General features: G+C 37.0%; 5 protein-coding genes across 5 annotated transcripts; 3 read left to right on the top strand and 2 right to left on the bottom strand.

Moving 5' to 3' along the window:
• Positions 1-1,301: 1,301 nt before the first annotated feature.
• Positions 1,302-4,006, top strand: EV154DRAFT_515348 (SPX domain-containing protein). The gene is made up of 2 exons (XM_051602247.1): positions 1,302-1,513; positions 1,578-4,006. Exons 1-2 carry the CDS (start codon positions 1,452-1,454, stop codon positions 3,859-3,861), a joined length of 2,346 nt encoding a protein of 781 aa, XP_051455643.1. The 5' UTR covers positions 1,302-1,451; the 3' UTR covers positions 3,862-4,006.
• A 2,878-nt stretch (positions 4,007-6,884) lies between these two features.
• EV154DRAFT_515347 (uncharacterized protein) lies at positions 6,885-8,075 on the bottom strand. The gene has a single exon (XM_051602246.1). It carries the CDS (start codon positions 8,056-8,058, stop codon positions 6,961-6,963), a length of 1,098 nt encoding a protein of 365 aa, XP_051455642.1. The 5' UTR covers positions 8,059-8,075; the 3' UTR covers positions 6,885-6,960.
• Positions 8,076-8,094: 19 nt separating this feature from the next.
• EV154DRAFT_604219 (uncharacterized protein) lies at positions 8,095-9,127 on the bottom strand. The gene is made up of 2 exons (XM_051607389.1): positions 9,086-9,127; positions 8,095-9,010 (listed from the first exon to the last, which is right to left on the bottom strand). The coding sequence occupies exon 2, from the start codon at positions 8,903-8,905 to the stop codon at positions 8,114-8,116; it is 792 nt and encodes a 263-aa protein (XP_051455641.1). The 5' UTR covers positions 8,906-9,010; positions 9,086-9,127; the 3' UTR covers positions 8,095-8,113.
• Positions 9,128-9,335: 208 nt separating this feature from the next.
• EV154DRAFT_424298 (uncharacterized protein) lies at positions 9,336-16,633 on the top strand (the record flags this gene model as incomplete). Its single annotated transcript, XM_051596188.1, has 13 exons — positions 9,336-9,401; positions 9,500-9,667; positions 9,818-10,025; positions 10,257-10,318; positions 10,375-10,767; positions 10,822-11,139; positions 11,192-11,504; positions 12,057-12,796; positions 12,872-14,901; positions 14,956-15,223; positions 15,279-15,617; positions 15,673-15,748; positions 15,801-16,633. 13 exons carry the CDS (start codon positions 9,336-9,338, stop codon positions 16,631-16,633), a joined length of 5,814 nt encoding a protein of 1,937 aa, XP_051455640.1.
• Positions 16,634-16,920: 287 nt separating this feature from the next.
• Positions 16,921-19,117, top strand: EV154DRAFT_515343 (uncharacterized protein; the record flags this gene model as incomplete). The annotated part of the gene is made up of 8 exons (XM_051602245.1): positions 16,921-17,015; positions 17,108-17,180; positions 17,251-17,436; positions 17,488-17,875; positions 17,927-18,113; positions 18,173-18,356; positions 18,413-18,528; positions 18,595-19,117. Coding segments are annotated over exons 1-8 (1,628 nt in total), but the record flags the coding sequence as incomplete, so codon positions are not given.
• Between the last annotated feature and the right edge of the window lie 187 nt (positions 19,118-19,304).

Genomic DNA, 19,304 nt, shown 5'->3' with positions numbered 1-19,304 from the left:
ATTTTTCCCCGCTTGGGAGAGAGGGCAGCCGTTTTTTTTTTCAGCTTTGTTCCTTCTGCGGCGCCCATGTCTCAATAATTGTCGACGTCACTTTTTTTTTTTTTTTTTTTCTTTTTTTTTTTTTTCGCTCTCCACGCATTTTGTTAACGTCAAAACAGGCCTTTCTTTAGAGTTTCATGCTGACAAAAAGAACCATCTTAAGGGACCTCCATGCATGATTTATAAGCGCAGTGTACTTTGTATTTGGATTATGAAATATGCAGAGGATACAAAATGTAATGTTTTTACACAGGGAACTGATTATTTACGTACTTGCATCTTTGGGTACTCTAGTTAAAGGGGTCCCTTTTTTTAAGTTCTAGTCACTTGCCAGAAATAAGCTCATGCCCGTATAAGAGAAACTTAATAACGGCTTTTGTATACTATCGTGTAACTTTGTTTATGATCTCGTATATGTTTATGCATTATGAGCCGTACAACTAATTACGACGAGTTGCCAAGTATTTGCTACATAAAATTGCGCATATCTCTCGAGATAAAAGGGATGAGACATTCTACGTAATAAAAGAATACCCGCATTTGTACAGAAAAAGCGCAACAATTCATCATGTATAGTATTAAAAATGGACTGTTCTCATGATACGATACATGTTTATTTATAATCTTAAAAGACCTTTTAATCTATAAAAGTATTTTTTCTTTTTATTTTTCTAAGCCTGTGATACGTTAGTTTTATTCTTGTCCCGGAAGATCAATTCAGAGTCCACCGAGATCCATTCAACGTACTTTGACCCCACACGTGCTAACGATGATTGGCTAATGGATTGACCAAAAGTCGGCTTTCCCTGCTTGCAGTAACTTCTTCAAATTCTGAACAAAACACGTTCCCCCTCTTACAAATCGTTTTCTTTTTTTGGGCTTATTTTTATTGCGTGTGTGGATTGCTTTATTTGCTTAGATTTCTTCTGAACACGTAATATGATCAACATACAGTTGATATGTCATTTAACTGCTTCTAATACACTTAATGTACATGAAAGGTACATGTGGTGGAAAGAGACTTGTCATGAAAAACTGTAAAAAACTCGGATTTCGGATGAACCAATACCTGAAGAGTACGATTGGTTCTCATCGAATCATAAATTGTTTTGGTGCCACACGTGGTGTCGTGTGAGGAGCCTCGAGAGCCAATCACGGCGACAAAAATCAAAGGAATTAGCGTTACACTGTACAACCCGGAGTTTTTAGATCCCCAAATCGTTAATTTAGGCTCCTAGCTGCCAGCCGTAATTTTTTTACATATAAAAAGGGCCCAAAAAAATTTAAAAAATCTAACCCTTCAATTTCTTATAAACCGGTTCATTTCTTAATACCACCTCTTTTCTCTCTTTCCCTTCCTCTTTATTTTTTTTTCTTCCGTTTCAACCAACTAAAAAAGAGCCTTTTATATCATGAAATTCTCCCATTCACTGCAATTTAACGCAGTTCCTGATTGGATCGATCATTATGTTGCGTAAGTAGTCAATGGTGATATAGCCATATCATTCTTTTATTAATCATTTTTTGATTGTCAATAGTTATGATCACTTGAAGAAACTCATCTTTCAAATTGAGAAAGAAAAGGTGGATGCTTTCAACAACTCAAGCGATCCCGAGAAGATGACATCTCACGTCTCACAAGGTGAAGATAAATTCTTATCTCAATTAGATATGCAACTCGAAAAGGTGTTTGATTTCTATTCTCAAAAAGAAACTGAGCTTTACAGTCGACTTGATGCTCTTGATACTACTTTATCGGAATGTATGCCCACTCAAAATCTCTATCATGACATGCAGGTGCACTATCCCAACATGAACACGCCATTGTCTAATTTGGATTCCACTGTCAATTTGCCTTCCACCAATTCCATCAAGGAAGTCATTGTCACTAAAGAACATCCTAAAGAAAATCGTCGTAAAATGTCATTTGAATCCCGTATGTCAACACAATCAAATACTGATCACCAAAACTTTGTTGATCAACTCGTTGACCTCAGATCTCAACTCATCTCTCTCTATGTCTCCTTGTCTGAACTTGATTCATATGTTGAATTGAATCGCATGGCTTTCGAAAAGATCTTAAAGAAGCATGACAAAGTCCTGGATGGTGACTTGAGATCTCAATACTTGAAGAAAATGGTGCTTGATTCTAGACCTTTCATGCCTCAAACTGCTGAAGCTCTTCGTGCTCAAATTGAAAGAGTCGAACATATCTATGCTGATGCTTTCTGTAACAGCCATGTCTCCTTAGCTGTCCGTCAAATGAAGACCCACTTACGTGATCAAATTACCTATGATCGTAATACTGTCTGGAAGGATATGGTCAGTCAAGAACGCAAGACTTTGGATGCTCATGTGAAGGAAAGCAAACCTCCCAAGATGCGCAAGTTACCTTTCACCCAATTGGAGATTCGCGCTGAACTCATGAATACCCTCATTGCTTTCTTCTCTTCTGTCATCATCTTTATCATCTTATTAAATGTTGATATCTTTGGTGATCGTCAAGAAAATTATTGTTTCGCCTTGCTTATTTTTGCTGCCGTAATGTGGGCTACTGAAGCCATCCCTCTTTATGCAACTTCTCTCATGATCCCTTTCTTGGTTGTTCCTCTTGGTATTTTACGTAATGCCGATGGTACACAAATGGCTGCCAAAGCAGCTTCCAAAGCAGTTTTCCAATCCATGTTCAGTGGTACCATTATGATGTTACTCGGTGGTTTCTCGCTTGCTGCTGCTTTGTCAAAGTACGGTATTGCCAAGGCATTTGCTTCTCATGTATTATCTCGTGCCGGTACCCGTCCTCGTTGGGTTTTGTTAGCAATTATGTCCGTTGCTACCTTTTTATGCATGTGGATCTCAAATGTAGCTACTCCTGTTCTCTGTTTCTCATTGATCAATCCTATTTTACGTACGCTTCCTGATGGCTCTGTTGTTGCTCCTTGTCTTTTACTTGGTATTGCTTTGGCTAGTTGTATTGGTGGTATGACTTCTCCCATCTCATCTCCTCAAAACATTGTCACCCTTCAATACATGAGCCCTAACCCTGGTTGGGGTATCTGGTTTGGTGTCGCTCTTCCTATTTCTATCATCAGTGTTATCTGTTGTTGGGGTGCCCTCTTGCTTGTTTACAAGCCTGATCGTGCTGTACCTCACTTGAACAAGATTAAGCCTACCCGTGACAAGATTACTTGGAGCCAAGTCTTTGTGATGGCAGTGACTATCTTGACCATTGCTCTTTGGTGTGCCGAATCTAGTATTGAAGAACACATTGGTGATACTGGTATCATTGCTGCTATCCCTCTTTTCGTTTTCTTTGGTACTGGTATTCTCGGTAAAGATGATTTAAACGCTTTCCTTTGGTCTGTTGTCGTTTTGGCTCAAGGTGGTATGGCTCTTGGTAACGCTGTCACCTCATCTGGTTTATTGCAAGATATTGCGCTCCAAATCAAGGATGGTGTTCAAGATTTAGAACCTATTGCGATTCTTGCCATTTTCTGTTTCCTTATCTTGGTTTTCTCCACCTTTGTCTCTCATACTGTTGCCGCTCTTATTATTGTACCCATTGTTCAACAAGTTGGTCAGAACTTGCCTATTCCTCATCCTAACCTTTTAGTCATGGGTGCTGGTTTAGCTTGTTCTGCTGGTATGGGTCTTCCCGTTTCTGGTTACCCCAACATGTCTGCTGTGATGATGGAAGATCCAACTGGTAAACCTTATTTGAAAACCAAGGATTTCCTTATTGTGGGTGTTCCCATCAGTGTCATTGTAACTTTACTCATCTTTACCCTTGGTTATGGTATTATGGTTGGTGTTGGTTATTAAATCAACAACGTCCTCCCTTTTTTTTCTTATATAATATCTACTGTACTATATTTTCACACATCATATAATTAATAATCTTTTACCCCCCCCCCCCCACATTTTACACACACACATCTGTATATAAATAAATTCTTTGTGTAAAACATTTCTTTCTTCTTTTGTTCTTCTGTGCTGGCCTCCTTAATCATTTATGCAGGTATAATGATAATAATAAGCCCGCAATAATGAATAGAGTATGTTCTCGCTTCGTTGCCTAGACAATGATATAGACTTTATATGTTTATCAAATATTTGTTGATATTGTTTATACACTCACCGCCCTATTTTTTTTTTAATACTATGATTTAATTACATTTATTTTAGTAAAAAGATCAAAATTATATTTGCAATAGTGATTATTATGCATAGTTGTGCAGCAAAACGCATCGTAAAATAATGTGATAACGTGTCATTTTCTTTTAAACTTTTTAATTACCCGAGTGGTGATTTTGTATGATGAAATGAGTATGTTTTAAAGTTATCATTTACCGATTGTGCTTTAAGAGAGTTTGAATCATCATGATACCTCAAGTGAACGTTATCCCTGTAAAAATGTAATTTGCCCCACAATCAAAATATCATTCATTGTTTGTGCACTCTCAGATGGTCCAAATTCACTTACCTGATCGAGCAAATCGACGATGTCATTGCCATTCTAAATTAGCTTTGAATCTAATTTAGCCTTTTTTTTTTTTTTTTTTTTTTTTTTTTTTTTTTTTTTTGGGTAAAGCCAAACCTTAGTATCGAATTAACCTGATAGTTCAGATAAACCAGTTTAACCGTAATTAATGATCAATGGACTATTGTGCCTTGTATCCCTAATTTACTGATTTTCCTATTCAAATCCAACTTGCTTGCGATTTACTTAAGTACTGCAAGTTTAGAAAAATGTTTGTAAATGAGTCAGTAATAAAAGTGGAGCTCATTTCTTAAAAAATTTCCTGGCAGGTTCGTTTTTCTGAGATGTCAGAACAGTAACATCCTTAATATGAAAAACACTCGATTGGTGACCCTTTTTATGATAGCTGCTAAATCATTGTTATGGTTGTCTTAACTTAAGACTGATTTTGTTTCTACAAGGACGACATTGACATTAACGGGCATTATTACGGAATCATCTAATACACGTATCACTTCATCATTAGATATTTTTGTATCGCTGCTTTGTATAAAATTTTTCCTTTTCTCTGTATCTAAAATTTTGGTATCACATCCTGCTCGGTTTTGCGATTGACTAACTCTAAGTTTTCGTATTTCTTCCAGATTAGCCATTACTTGAGAAAGTCTATCCTCTGATACCCGAAGACGGTGAGAACTTGGTTTGAAATTGTCGACTACTACAGAGGGATGTGTTGATTGAGCTGAAATATTGTTACTTAGTATCTGATTAATGCGATTTTGAGCTTCATCATTTCCCCATCTTAGAGCCTTTTTTAAATAATTTATAGCCAACCTAACATCTATATTTCCACTTAATCCGCCAAGATACATAATACCAATGTTTAATACTCTTTCAGAAAAAAGTTCGGAATTGTTTGTTTCGACAACTTGGGCGGATTTGAGATATCATTGCTGTTCCTCGTCATAGTCTATATTTGCACCATATCTGTATTTGTAAATATTTCCTACATTGTTGAAAGCATCAGGACTATTTAAATTTACTGCCTTTTTAAAATATGATATGGCCAGCCTAAGCGATTATTTTACCACAACTCCATCCTTCTAGTATAATAATCCTATCCCATTCAATGCAAATCTATAAGTTGCATTACAATCATTTGTTTTTATCGCTTTCTGATACAGATTTAAGGCTTTGTCGTAATCCTGGGGATACCCAAACCCCTTATAATAAAGCCAGCCTACTCTAGTCATCGCAATAGAGCATCCACTATAAGCAGCCATGGCGTACCATTCAATGCATTTTATTGGAGTAGGGTTGGATGTATCTTAATACATTATTGGAATTTCGAGTGAGGTTTTATGACTTTTCCCATGTTCAAAATCATATATTTTTTGCGTATTAGATTGAGGCATTTTTGGAATCTTGAATCCCTCCATCTCTATTTTCATAGATTCTAGCGATATAGTGCACCAGATTTGAATTGGAAGGCTCAATTTCTTCCGCAGCCTTTAAGAACCACTTGAGAGCTTTTTTTTTTAATATTGTTTGACACCCGTTCCGTTGTAATACATCAATCCCATTTTATATATTGCTAAGTCAAACCCAAGACTATAAAACCTAGCACAGAGCTGAGATGCCCGAGTGTAATCTTGTTAAAAGCCATGCCCCTCTTCTTCATACATCCAACCAGAAAAGTACTACAAATGTTCATCGTCTTAATAATTCACACTATTGGTAGGGCCTGTATATTTTCTAGACCATGCTATGGCTTCCGTATAGTTTTTGGTTGTCCCAAACTTCCTAATCGGTATCTATCGCTTATATTTATTTGGGCGTCACCACATCCATTTTCAGTGGTTTCTTTGCATCAGAATAAGGCTTTCGTACTATCCCTGGTCACTCCTATCGTGTTCTCAAAAAAGAGCGCAACATAGCACTGTGACCTGGTATGGTTTCCTATTGCGGCCAACAAAAACATTTGAAAAAAAAAACTGTTACTTTCTCTTTTTATAAAACTCTAACCCACATTCATAGAACTCCCGAATAAAAGATTCCATACAAAGGATTATTATGAGCCTAGATACTCAAATACAATGCATTTTCTCGCCATCTGAAATCTCTATTTTGTTTGAACCGTTTGACAAAAAAAGACAAGAAGTAAATAAAAGAAATAATCCCAAGGGATTGGTATTATGTATGCACGAATATCGACCATAAACTGTCGCCTCAATAAACTGACACATTATAAGATACACTGACTTATATCAACTTGTTTCATATCAAGTCATATACAGAATTAATCTTTTCAGTTGAAACGAAAAAAAGATAAAATTGACGCAAGCTTTTGAACTGAATGTATTGGGTAATGTAACATATTATAATTATGAAGGAAAATTTATTAACATATTAAAGTAAATTATTGTAAAAGAAATTGGAGTTTACCAAGAAATGTTTTGTTTGTGTTGTTTTACCAAGTACTTGAATATGGAACCTGGTGATGAATTCCAAGATCTGTGCCAAGTATATGCAAATACCTTGGAGAGTTTACTTTTATCAAAATCACTATTGTCAAAAGCATTGGGTAATGAATTGGACTTTAAACATTGTGAGGGATCCGTATAGCACCAAGGTAGCATTGCCCATGTCTGTATTTTATGTTTTAATAACCGTGAAAATATCAGCGAATACAGATCAGAGCCTAACGATCTCAATTGGGTGTGAGATTTCAATTGTTGGTTAGCCTCAGCTATCATTTCACACACATAGGGAGAGGATTTGAAAAAGTGTAAAAACGATCCTTTCGATATAGTATTATCGAGACAGTTGGATTGAGAGATCCACTCTTGCGAAAGTAAAGGTGACATATCACGCACAAACAAAACATTGAAATCAAACCAAAGACCGCCAAATTTGTACAACGTGGCCAGTCGGAGCAAATTACTCTGCTCTTGGTGTTGTGATAGCCAAGAGTTCTCTGTAAACGGTGTGTTTTCAATCAAGTCATTGCTGATTACTTTTACTTGTATTCTATCGTCGTGTATCCATTTTTCAAGCTTTTTTTCATCGTCTAATGCTACCCACAAGTACAGATATGAATCTGATGGTTGTGTAGCTATAAACGATCGCAATATAGCTAATTCTTTTTCAGTAAATCTTGTTTTACTGGACCAAAATGTATGGTAGATTGTGGCGATGTTTTTGACAGGTTTTAATAAAGAAGCATAATTATAACATACATCGCCTTCAACTACGGGGACGCTTGGAATGATCCCAAAGTGCTGGTTTTCGCTTTTTTCGGGAGTATAGTCTTGGAAACAGGAAGATACGAGTGGGCCTGGTTCGGCTCTGGGTGGGGAAAAGGATTCCCTTAAACTGACATGGGGATTAAAATCAATACCGAATAATGTAAAGAAGGTGATTATACCAAGCATTATAGCCATGGCAGACCATTTTAACACTCTAACTGTAACTTGTTTAGCATTAGGACGAATGGTTGTTTCATTGCCGTTATTAGAATTAGTTGACCAGAGTAACATTTTTTAATAAAGAAAACAAAACAAAAGGCGCAAATTGAGAAAATTGGATTTTTATTTAAAAATGCTTTTTCGAAGACGTAGGATGATACATATCGTCTTCATCTTCGTCCCAATCCCAACCACTTCTTTTATGAGGTGAAGAGAGCTTCATTCTACGTATTGTTACTGGTGGGGGCGAATCTGTGATAGATTCCCTCCATAATTCAACTTTTGGTTTTTGCACTAGTGGTTCTTTTTCCTTTTTTTTATTCTGATGCACACCAAAGAATGACGACGAGTTCTCCCATATACTGCTATTTGCTGAACTTTTTATTATATGCTCTTCTTCTTCTTCCTCATCGGTTTCTTCGGGTCTTTTCATACTGTCATGATCAATTAAAACTAATTCTTCTTCTATTACCTTTGGCTGCGGTCCCCATGTTGCTGATATAAGAATAGACGAGAATGCTTCGGCAGCAAATCCAGCGCAACCACCAATAAATAAACCACAGCAGATGGCAGCAATGCAGAATAAGGTGACTGGATATAAAGCACGAGCTACGTGCATGAATAGATGATAGGGTTTGGCAACAAAACTCGACCAGAGATTGCTTGTTAACCACATAATCGGCGATAGTATTGTTGCCGTACATTTGTAGAATAAAAACAATAACGTTTTAAAAAATGAAAACGTTAATTTTATTGCTCCAATAATGGTGTTGAGTATTTGAATAAACTGCTGCTGGTGTTGCTGATTCTCAGTGGCTGTTTTCACTAATGTCGCTGTTGAATCTTGTAGTAATTCTGTTAGATTCTCTGCATTTATACTTGACATGAACAGAAGCATGTATGCAAAACGGGTATCCATACTTTCGAGAATATAATACAAAAAAAAATAAAAAGTAAAAATGTATTAAAATAATTCTCAGCTTGTGATTTTCATAAAACTTCAAATCTATACACGTGCATCCAACTTAATTGATGCTTTTGCGTATTAGAGACAAACTACTATATTGAGCATTAGTGTACGTTACAAAAAAAACACTACCTTTATAGGAACGCTGGCATTTACTGCATAGTTTTATATACTATGCATTCCCAAAGGAACAAAAGATTGATCCAGACAGGCGGCAGTACTATTTACCGAAGTATTTAGCTCGAGCCGGACAAGGTAAACAAATTGTGACGACTAAAATGCGACAAGTTATAATAATTTTTCTTCTATTTTTGCATCCTGTGTGTATTGAACTCTTACACAGCAATCCTTTTTTGTATAAGCATATTAAAACATTTGTCGAATGCTTGACATTTTACTATCGCGCTTAAAGGAAGAAATAGCGATTGACGGCACCTCAGGTACTTTTGTTCTGTCAGCTAGTTTGGCTTTTTTTTTTTTACTCATTCATTTTCATAAGGTTCCTCTATTGAAACTGTATGGGAATATGTCGAAATTATATCCAAGGATATTGCGAATAAGGCCGGAACTTCTATGACGCCTTTAGTAGACGATAAATACAAGTCCTTCATTTGGAACTATTTGAAATTAGAAGGGGATTTAGAATTTTATGAAAATATTGTAGACGTAGTAAACCAGGCACCGGCTATCGAAACAGTAAACCAGGCCAATACAGTCACGACCAACCATCAAGGACCAGAAAATGCTATGGACTTAGATGATGGATTAATTGATAACATCGGAACCAAGTCTGTTAAAGCACCTGAATCCGAATTATTATTCGGTGTTTCCAAGAAAAGAAAGGGACCACCTACGTCCAAAAAGAAGACTGTAGCAAAGAAGAAGGCTAAATCAAAACCCAAACCAAAGCCAAAGAAAAAGAAAAAGTCATCCGCCAAAGTTAAAGCTGGGAATTCTGATGATGATTTTGAAGGAGGGTCAGAGTCTGCGATCAGTAGTAGCGAAGAATCTGACTTTGAGCAAGATATGTCTGATAATGAAGACAGTGAAGATAGTGAAGGCGAAGACTCTGGTGAAGATTCTGAATCCGAAAAGCATAAACAGCAGCCCAAGCCAACAGCTACATCAAAGCAGCACAAAAATGCCACTGGCAAACCAAAAACAATTTCTGTAAATATGCAAATCAGAAAGCTTGACGTGGGACAAAAAAACTTAATTTTTTTTTATTGATAGGGCAATGCTGTTTTTAGTCGAATTGATATTTCAGACTGTAACTTTGAGCACATTACAGAGAAATACGGAGATCGCTTATATATTACGGGTTCAGCCGAATTTCAAGAGCGTCAACTTTATGTCGGCCTTCCTGTAAGTGCTAGTTATATGACAATTGTTGCTTCTAGGTACTTATTGTAGCTTTTTAGCCTGGTGTTGTGTTATCCCCCAATCTTGTTATTATTTTAAAGGAGATTATTAAGACCAGATCAAAGGGTTTGTTCCAAGCCAATGTTACAAAGGCTTTAAATATCGATGCTCGATCAACTGGCCATTACTGTAAATCTCTGGAAGAAAAAGGGGCCATTGTTCGTAATGGTGTCTCAACCAACAAAATTCGTACCAATATATGTACACACGTTCGATTTGTTGGCAAAAGTCAAGTCATTGATATCGCCGATGAAGATGTTGAGACAGTTCCTTACAACGTTAGTTCTAAAGGCGAAGCTTATAGTCAAGTAGGTATCCGTGATGCACTGATAGACTTGATTAAAGATTCACCGGACCAAGCTATGTTAAGTGAGGATGTATTGAGAGCCTTGGTACGATCTTAGTAAAACGAGTCAAACAAACGAATATTAATCGGACGTTTGTAGGGCTTTAACAGCACCAGAAAATTGGTTCGAAAATGGTTTAACCGTGTTATTGATGAACTTTGTAGCAAAGGTTATATTAGAAAATCAGATCTTAAAGTAGACGGTAAAGGTATGCGTCGTCGCTGTCTTCACTTACTGAAAACACCCACGTCTAATGAAAAGAACGAGGATCTACCAATGGATCCCTTGGAATTCCCAATCCGAATCAAGACTATGAAAGAAGATGTTCCTATTCTTCATGTACTTATCGACAGTTCGATGGAAAGTCAAATCTTACAGGTCCTTTTGGCTTCAGGCGAAAATGGCGCCACACAAAGGGTAAATTATATATACTAGAAGTAATAGCCGCGACTCAATACATTTTCAATAGGAAATAGGTTTTGCGTTGAATTTGGATGAACATCGTATCTTGTATAAGCTTTTAGAAAGAATGGTAGAAATGAAAGACGCTGGCTTACAACGTTACGGGGCTCTTCGATTTCTGGAATTCGAAGGTCGACAACGACGTTATCGTTATTTTACGTATAAGTCCTATAAAATGAAGTACGAAAACCTTGAGGTAGAACTCCCGCCTTTACCTGCAGAATTAGACGAATCGACTTTTTACCATAACGACTACTTTATTGATATGCCTCATTCTCATAAAGAATTCCAAAAATATATCAAAAAGACACGAAATGTTGGTACTTTACGTATTAATGCCAAAAAAAGCGTGAATCCTACAACACTTGAAAAGAAGATAGGCCGACCAAAAAAAACCGCAATTGAAGGCCAACCTGCCCCTGAAAAATCTCCTTATGTTAGAAAAGCCGCTAAAGCCGCTGCGTCCAAAGACATTGGATCTTCAGATGCCGAAACTGCTTCTACCTCGGTTATTTGCGAACCTACTGTTCCTGCTCCTGAAGCCAATGTGACAATCCCTAATGAAACTTTTCCCATATCTGAAGCCATTGTTTCCAATGTATCCATTTCAGAAGGCGCATCTACCTTAACCGCGACTACCAGTCAATCAAGTGAATCAAGACCTGTTGTACATAAATTAAATTTGGCTCGAATTTTCGATCGCCCAAAAAGAGGTCGACCTGAAGATGTCGGAGAAGAAGTTGCAAAGAAGGCTAAACATACTCAAGAGACATCTGGAGAAGCTATAATCCAAGCCATTCCTGCAAACGTTGAACAAGTAGTTATCAATGAGGATGATTCATCCGGTGTTCATCTTAACGGTCATACTCCAGATACATCTATGGACATCGACAAAATTTCCTCTGTGACAAATACCACGCTGTCAATTGATAAACCTGACGATGGAACAACTATTTCCATTGAATCTGGATCAGCATGTGAACCGACACCAAGTCCCAATTCTGCACCAATGACTGTCATAGAAGACAAGACCATAGCCGAAAGTACAGTAGCAATTGAACCGTTACCAGCTGTTGATTTAAATATTGTTACGGTTGCCCCAGTAAGTACGCAGCAAGTATCAACTAAAGGCAAAGACAAGAAAAAAGCAGCAGCTACAACACCTACTAGGAAACTTCGTACTAGAACAATTGCGGATTACTTCAAAAAGGCGTGCGCTAAAGTAACAGATGAACCAGAGGTGACTGATACATCTGAGCAGGTTGCTATTACGCATAACCCGAAAACCACTCCAGTCGCTTCATCTTCATCAGCATCTTCCGATGAAACTGACAGTACAAACAGCGCTTCTGTTATTTTACCAGAACCAACCACTATTGCATCCGATCGAACGACTTTTTTATCTGACCCAGTGGTTGTTACATCCGAAAATAGTCCAACCGAGATATCAGAAATGAGTATGGATGTGTCACAAACTGCAGGTGTAGAATCTGGTGTGGATACGACTATGCCGACAACAAGCCAATCATTATCACCCAAGGACAGTGATGTTTCTCTTACCGAATCATCGACCCATATTGAAACGACGGGTGTTACTGAACCAGCCAACTTCGTTGGCCAACGTAAATATATCAGCTCTGTACCACCAGTTATAAAGACATTTACCCAGCCTCATACTGGTTTCAAGGCTGGATGTTCTCACAATCGACCTGAACAAGTCAATGTATATATGGAAGCTCGTGCAAAAATACTGCTTGCGCTTTTACAGGATGAGCCGATGTGGGAAATGAATAAAGATTTAATGGATGCTTATCTTGTAAAGGCCAAAGAATTAAATGGAGACTTAAAATATACTGTCTGCAACAAAACATTATGGCGATCTGCAACGTTACTTGCCAAGCGAAATGAAGCCCAGACCATAACAATCAACGCTCCGTTATTGTATGGCGGGTTTAACCTACGAAAGCTTTTAATTCGTAAAGATATCGACTTAGAAGGGCCCGAATGCAAGAAATTTCAAACACGATTGATCGAACGTCGTGCTTTACAATCTAACAGATCAATTCCTAGATCATTCGATACAACTACATCGCCCGTAGAAAGCTTAGAAGGCCGTATCACACGTCTGCGATCAAAATTGCAAGGTCTTGAAGATGGTCACAATACGTTTGAGGCTACCAAGTTGAAAGAACATATCGGTGAACTATCTTACAATGCACATAAATTTAAAGCAAGAAGAACTGGTAATAACTTAATGGCTAGCTGGCAGATCAGGGCTATGCAATTTGGTTGGATACGATCTAAAATGCTGCGTATTAAACTGCTGTATACGGAAATGTATAACTTGATGATGAAGAACGAATCTTTACCGGGTGTTGATAAAGAAAACCGCTGTATATCTACCGTCACGTTCGTGACGAATTTGCGAGTTGGCACTGTATGCAAAATGATTGGTGTTTATGATCCTAGTCAAAAGCTTTTGAATTATCTTGGTGATTCAGCACACATGGACATAATTTGCAAAGACTTACCTGTAGATATTCGAAAAGAACTATTATCGGAAACCAACAGATTCCGGGGAAAGCTTCGTTCTTTGTTGTACGGGTTGGAATATCTGGAGCTCGCTAAATCCACTACCTTTGATGACGATGACAAAGATCAGTATAGACATTTGGCTATTTCTTATCATTTACCCCGCGTAGTTAGCATTAAGGACAGAAGAAGAATCGGCCAACCTGTTATTCGTGAGCATACTTTAGATAGTCAAGTTGACGTGACTCTATTTTGGAGTGAACTTAAGTATTCCTGTACACAGCTGACAGATGAAATTCCTGAAGACGAGATGGAAGCTCCACCCACAGATCCAAAAGCGTATGAATATTGGAAAGGAATGTATCATGCGAACAACTGGACCGTATGTAGTGTGCTTGCACGCAATCAAAGAAAGATTCTCAACTCATATGTCGATAAAATCAAGGGTACGACACCTCTCGAGAATACCTCGATCTGTACAAGTATTGCTGAAGAAATAGGAATGCCCCTTCAGGATATTCGGAAGTATTATATAAAGGTAGAAACAGCTATGTCCCAAAAAAGAGAGCATCGCGCAAGGAAAGCAGTTGAGGCTAAGCTGTTTCCTATAAAACGCCGTATTGTCGGCAAGAGAAGTAGAAATTATGGCGGACGACGTGTCATTAATCTTAGTTCCACAAGAGCGTTCAACTCTCATGATAAAATGATAAATTTGGGTTTAGATGCTAGATTTGAAAAAGGTGGCACCCATGAGCCTTTAGAAGGAGAGGATACGTACTTGGACAATCTCAAATCAACTCCTGTTATTATCGGTGCACCCAACATTATTGACTTGCGTGCGAGACGAAACAAAAGAATGATTTGGTCGGATGAAGAAGATGACCTATTAGTGTACTGTTATATCATTATGCGTCAACGTACTCGATCGCTTATTCGCTGGCATAGAGTTAACCAAGTATTTTCAACGAAACCACCCGGTGCTGGCAGACACCGTATTGCGAAACTGCTTGCCGATCCTATTCGTGCGGAACAGGTGGAATCTGCTTCGATTCTTTGGAGTAGGTTTTATGTCGAAGGTTTACAACGAGAAGAAATTGAAGATCCTGATCCTTGTGAGATCATCAACTTTGATCTGCTTTCTCTGTTGGCGTATTTCCTTAAGAGATTAAACGAGAATGATACACAGTAAGTATGAAGAAGATCTGTTAAAAAGTATGAATTAATTTTATTCTTTAATAGCACCCAAACAAATATTCTCCCAAAGAATGTAAGCGATATACCACGCTTTTTCGATTACCACTACAATGATGTTGAAAAGAAATCATTTTGCTTCGAAAATGTTTACTTCGAAAAAGCTACAATGGTCCAAAGATTGAGTTTATTGAATTTACGAACCTTTACAGGAAGAAAATTGTTTGATTCGGATACAGATGTTCCATTATCACAAATTGAATATGAAGACGAAATAGAATCAAGACAATTAAGGATTGTCATGGGATATGCTATGGTAAAATATATACTCCCTGTATAAATAACCAAACATGTACTCATCAAATACATAGATGTCTTTGATGACTCCCACCGAAGTATATGATCCATTTTTTGCTTATGCTATTATCAGTTCATATTCCTCCGATCTGTTCGATCTTGCTGTACTCAAAATGCGCGAGAGAAATTGTTTAATCAAATCTAAACGGGAACGTTCTATCCCAGGAACAAAGTTCAGTATGTCAGCAAGATTCAGTACTTTGATGTGCGGAGTGTTCCCTTTGTCGTTATTCAAACAAGCGCAAGAGTACGATAAGTATCTAAGTTTCCAATCTGGTAAAAACAGAATAGCTCCCGAATTCATCAGTAGTGGTATGATGGCCTGTATTTTGGACTTGGTATCAGATAACAAAGTAAGTGCAAACATTTGCGTAATTTGATAGCATACTAACTTTCTTTTTATTAAAGATGAACGTTTTTATGGCAAACAGAGAGTCCAAATTAAAGACTTTCAAGACCATGAGTTTTTCCAGCAGGTTGACTAGTAAGTGATATCAATCTTTTTTTTTTTCGTGATCTAAAAAAGCACAAATTAGATCGTTCGTTGTCTGTCTTTGAAATGGATGTTGAAAAAACTGAATTGACGCAAATTGATCCCATCAAATTGGACCCCAAGGAAACGAAAATTACATGTTTGGATGAGCTTAAATTGGAAGTGGAATTTGGACACTTCCTTAAGTCCAAAGACTCAAATACAGGAGCTTTATTGAAGGCAATCGTTTCAGCATTAAAAATCCGAGGTGGTTTGGGATTAACATTATATCAACTTAAAGTACAAATTGGATCTGAATATGATGATGATGCGATAAGAAGAGGAATTCATCTGCTTGAATCTAATGATCCGGCTTTTATTTGTCCTGTTGGCTTCGGCGCCTTGCGTTATGTTACTATCGAAAATATTGGTACCTGGTCAATTAATACTAAGGAATTTCTCAGGGTGGATCCACTTGCTGTAAACTCCGAGGTTCAGAATTTCAAAAAGAATTTCGATCACATCGAGAAAAAAGCAATCATTTTGCCAAATATATGGACAGACGTCAATGGTAATAGAACAGATCTGATCGTTCGTGACTGTAAAAAAGTCCTTATAGAATATGTTATGCGAAGACCTGGTACTTCCGAGGCACACATCCATGACAGGTTTAAGGCAGCTTTTGAAAGAACGGCTTTGCGTAATTTGTTGGATGTTCTTGTTAAGGAAAACCTACTTAAAAGAGTTCAAGTAACTCAATGTAGTGACCAGAAGACTAGAAAATCAATCTTTTCAAGAAATCATAATTTGAAATGCAGTAATGATATAACGATTGAAGAAGTAGCGAGAACATTTTATTTTGTTCAGCCAAATCCTTCTGCCAATGCACTTAATTGAATAAAGCTATAGTATTTGTGAAGCTCAAACAACTGGATAATGATATTCAATTTGTTAGTTAACATAGATAATATTGAGCGAAGTTGCTCGGTGACCTCCTTTTTTCTAATTTACACCACTTAAATCTAATTCAATAAAGAAGCAGAAAAATAACTTTTTCTATAAAGAGTCAACAAGCGGCCAATCATTTCTCAGTCGCTCCTTACAATTAACCATGTGGTGGTGCGCGTAGCGGCCGTGATATTATAATTGCATTGGATTGTCCGCAGTGCTTTGTTGTTCTTTTCCTAAAATCATATATAATTGAAAAAATAATTTTAAAATGCAAGCATCTGAATTTGAAGAGGATGATTTTGAATATGACGACGACAATGTTAGCATGGTACAGATATTTTTCCTTCCAGATCAAATCTGTTTGTGTTTCAGTTATTACAAACAACTCATTTTAACGCTGTTACTTCCTTTCTTTTTTAGTTTGAAGGTAGCGAAATGTCAACAAGTGCAATGGGCGATTATTCTGATTTTGAGACTTCCTCCAAAGATTCAGGTACAAAATTATATAATAGGGTAGCCTATCTATTCAAGAAAAAAAAAATCTAAAAATATTATTTCAATAGACTTTTCTATGAATAATGACAATGATGATAGTAACAACGAGGAAGACATTGCATATGATGATGACGATATGTTTACGGATACCAGTCATAAGAAAAAAACGTATCAGGTTGATTTTTCTACCAAAAATATTGAACAGATTACGAAAATGCAGATTGAAACAATAGATCAAGTATCAACTTTATTAGGTACGTATTTAACAAATATTTAAGATTGATAAAGTACTTACAGGGTAATAGAGTTGAAAAGAGAAGATACAGCAACTTTACTCCGTTACTTTAAATGGAACAAAGAAAAATTGGTCGAAAAATATATGGACTCCCCTGATAAAATATTGGAATTGGCTGGTATCACAAACGACCTTGTTATTATGAAAAATAGTGAAATATCATCTACTGCAGAAGAGGAATCATTTATGTGTGATATATGTTGTGATGATGATTTGGACATGGAGATCATTGGACTTGCCTGTGGCCATAGGTTCTGTAAGAATTGTGTGGTGGTCTACACAAGTCAAAAGATCAAAAATAGTGAGAATAAGCCGATTCAATGTCCCCAAGATGGATGTAGTGTCACAATGGATGAAAAAATAATTGGTTTGTTAGTCCAGCCTGAAATAAATAAAAGGTTAGTCGATATAAATTGGATCTGTAGTAAGATATTAACAAGGTGATCAAGATACAAAGAATTATTGAATCGCTCTTATGTCGACGATAATAACTCTTTACGATGGTGTCCTGCGCCTGATTGTGAATACGCTATCGAATGCCATATACCCAGCACCTCTCTTACTTCTATAGTTCCTACTGTTGTATGCCACTGTGGATACTTAATGTGCTTTGGTTGTGGACTACCTAATCATCAGGTATAATGAATTATATGGATATAATAATAAGCTCAGTTATTGATAATTCCCTTATTTAGCCAGCTATATGTCCCATTGTTAAGAAATGGCTCAAAAAATGTAAGGATGACTCTGAAACTGCTAACTGGATATCCGCCAACACAAAAGAATGTACTAAGTGCCAATCCACTATCGAGAAAAATGGCGGTTGTAACCATATGACTTGTAGAAAATGCCGATATGAGTTTTGTTGGGTGTGCATGGGTAAGGACAAAATACAAGTGCTCAAATATATAAAAACTAAGTAAGTATTTTTTAAGGCCCCTGGTCTGAGCATGGCACAGCATGGTATAATTGTAACAGATTTGATGAATCAAGCAACAGTACCAAAGAATCACAATCTAAATCCAGAGCCAGTCTTGAACGTTATTTGCATGTAAGTGCTTATGTAATAATTTTTATAAGGTTGCATTTTTAAAGATTGACTGTGTAACAACATTAGTACTACAACCGATTCGCAAACCATGAACAATCAGCAAAGCTAGAAGAAGAGCTTTATATCAAGACGGAGAAAAAGATGGAAGAGCTACAAAAATCAAGTGATCTTTCTTGGATTGAGGTCCAATTTCTCAGAAGAGCAGTTGACGTTACCGTTAAATGTAGAACAACTCTCAAGTGGACTTATGTCTTTGCTTTTTATTTAGAAAAGACAAACGCAACAGCTTTATTTGAAGACAATCAAAGAGATTTAGAAATGGCTACTGAGCAATTATCCGAACTTTTGGAGAAACCCCTTCAACCAGACGAAATATCCAGCTTAAGACAAGCGGTTCTTGATAAGTCTGTTTATGTAAATCAAAGACAGGAGGTTTTGCTGGAGGATACAGCACGAGGACTCCAAGATGGCAGATGGTCTTTTTTTGTTGACATTAATAATTAATTCAGATATTTTGCACAAATAAGACCACGTTCACAAATATTAACTTTGAAACAACCAATAAATGTAAGACCCTTTACCTAAGCTACCAGTGATCATTTAATGTGGGATTTTCCCTACGCATGTTGCCCTCTTAACTAGTAATGGCTAAAAATACCAAACTACGACTGTTATAAAGGACATAGGTTTGGATATTGTATTATGGCCGACCCCAGAACATATTTTTTTTGGATCGCTTGGGTCATTACTAAATAGTGTCCAAGAAATAATGAAGC

The sequence above is a fragment of the Mucor mucedo genome (genome assembly GCF_025094135.1).
Source record: "Mucor mucedo strain NRRL 3635 chromosome Unknown EV154scaffold_73, whole genome shotgun sequence".
Classification (NCBI taxonomy): Eukaryota; Fungi; Mucoromycota; class Mucoromycetes; order Mucorales; family Mucoraceae; genus Mucor; species Mucor mucedo.
This window is presented reverse-complemented; position numbering and strand designations above follow the sequence as displayed.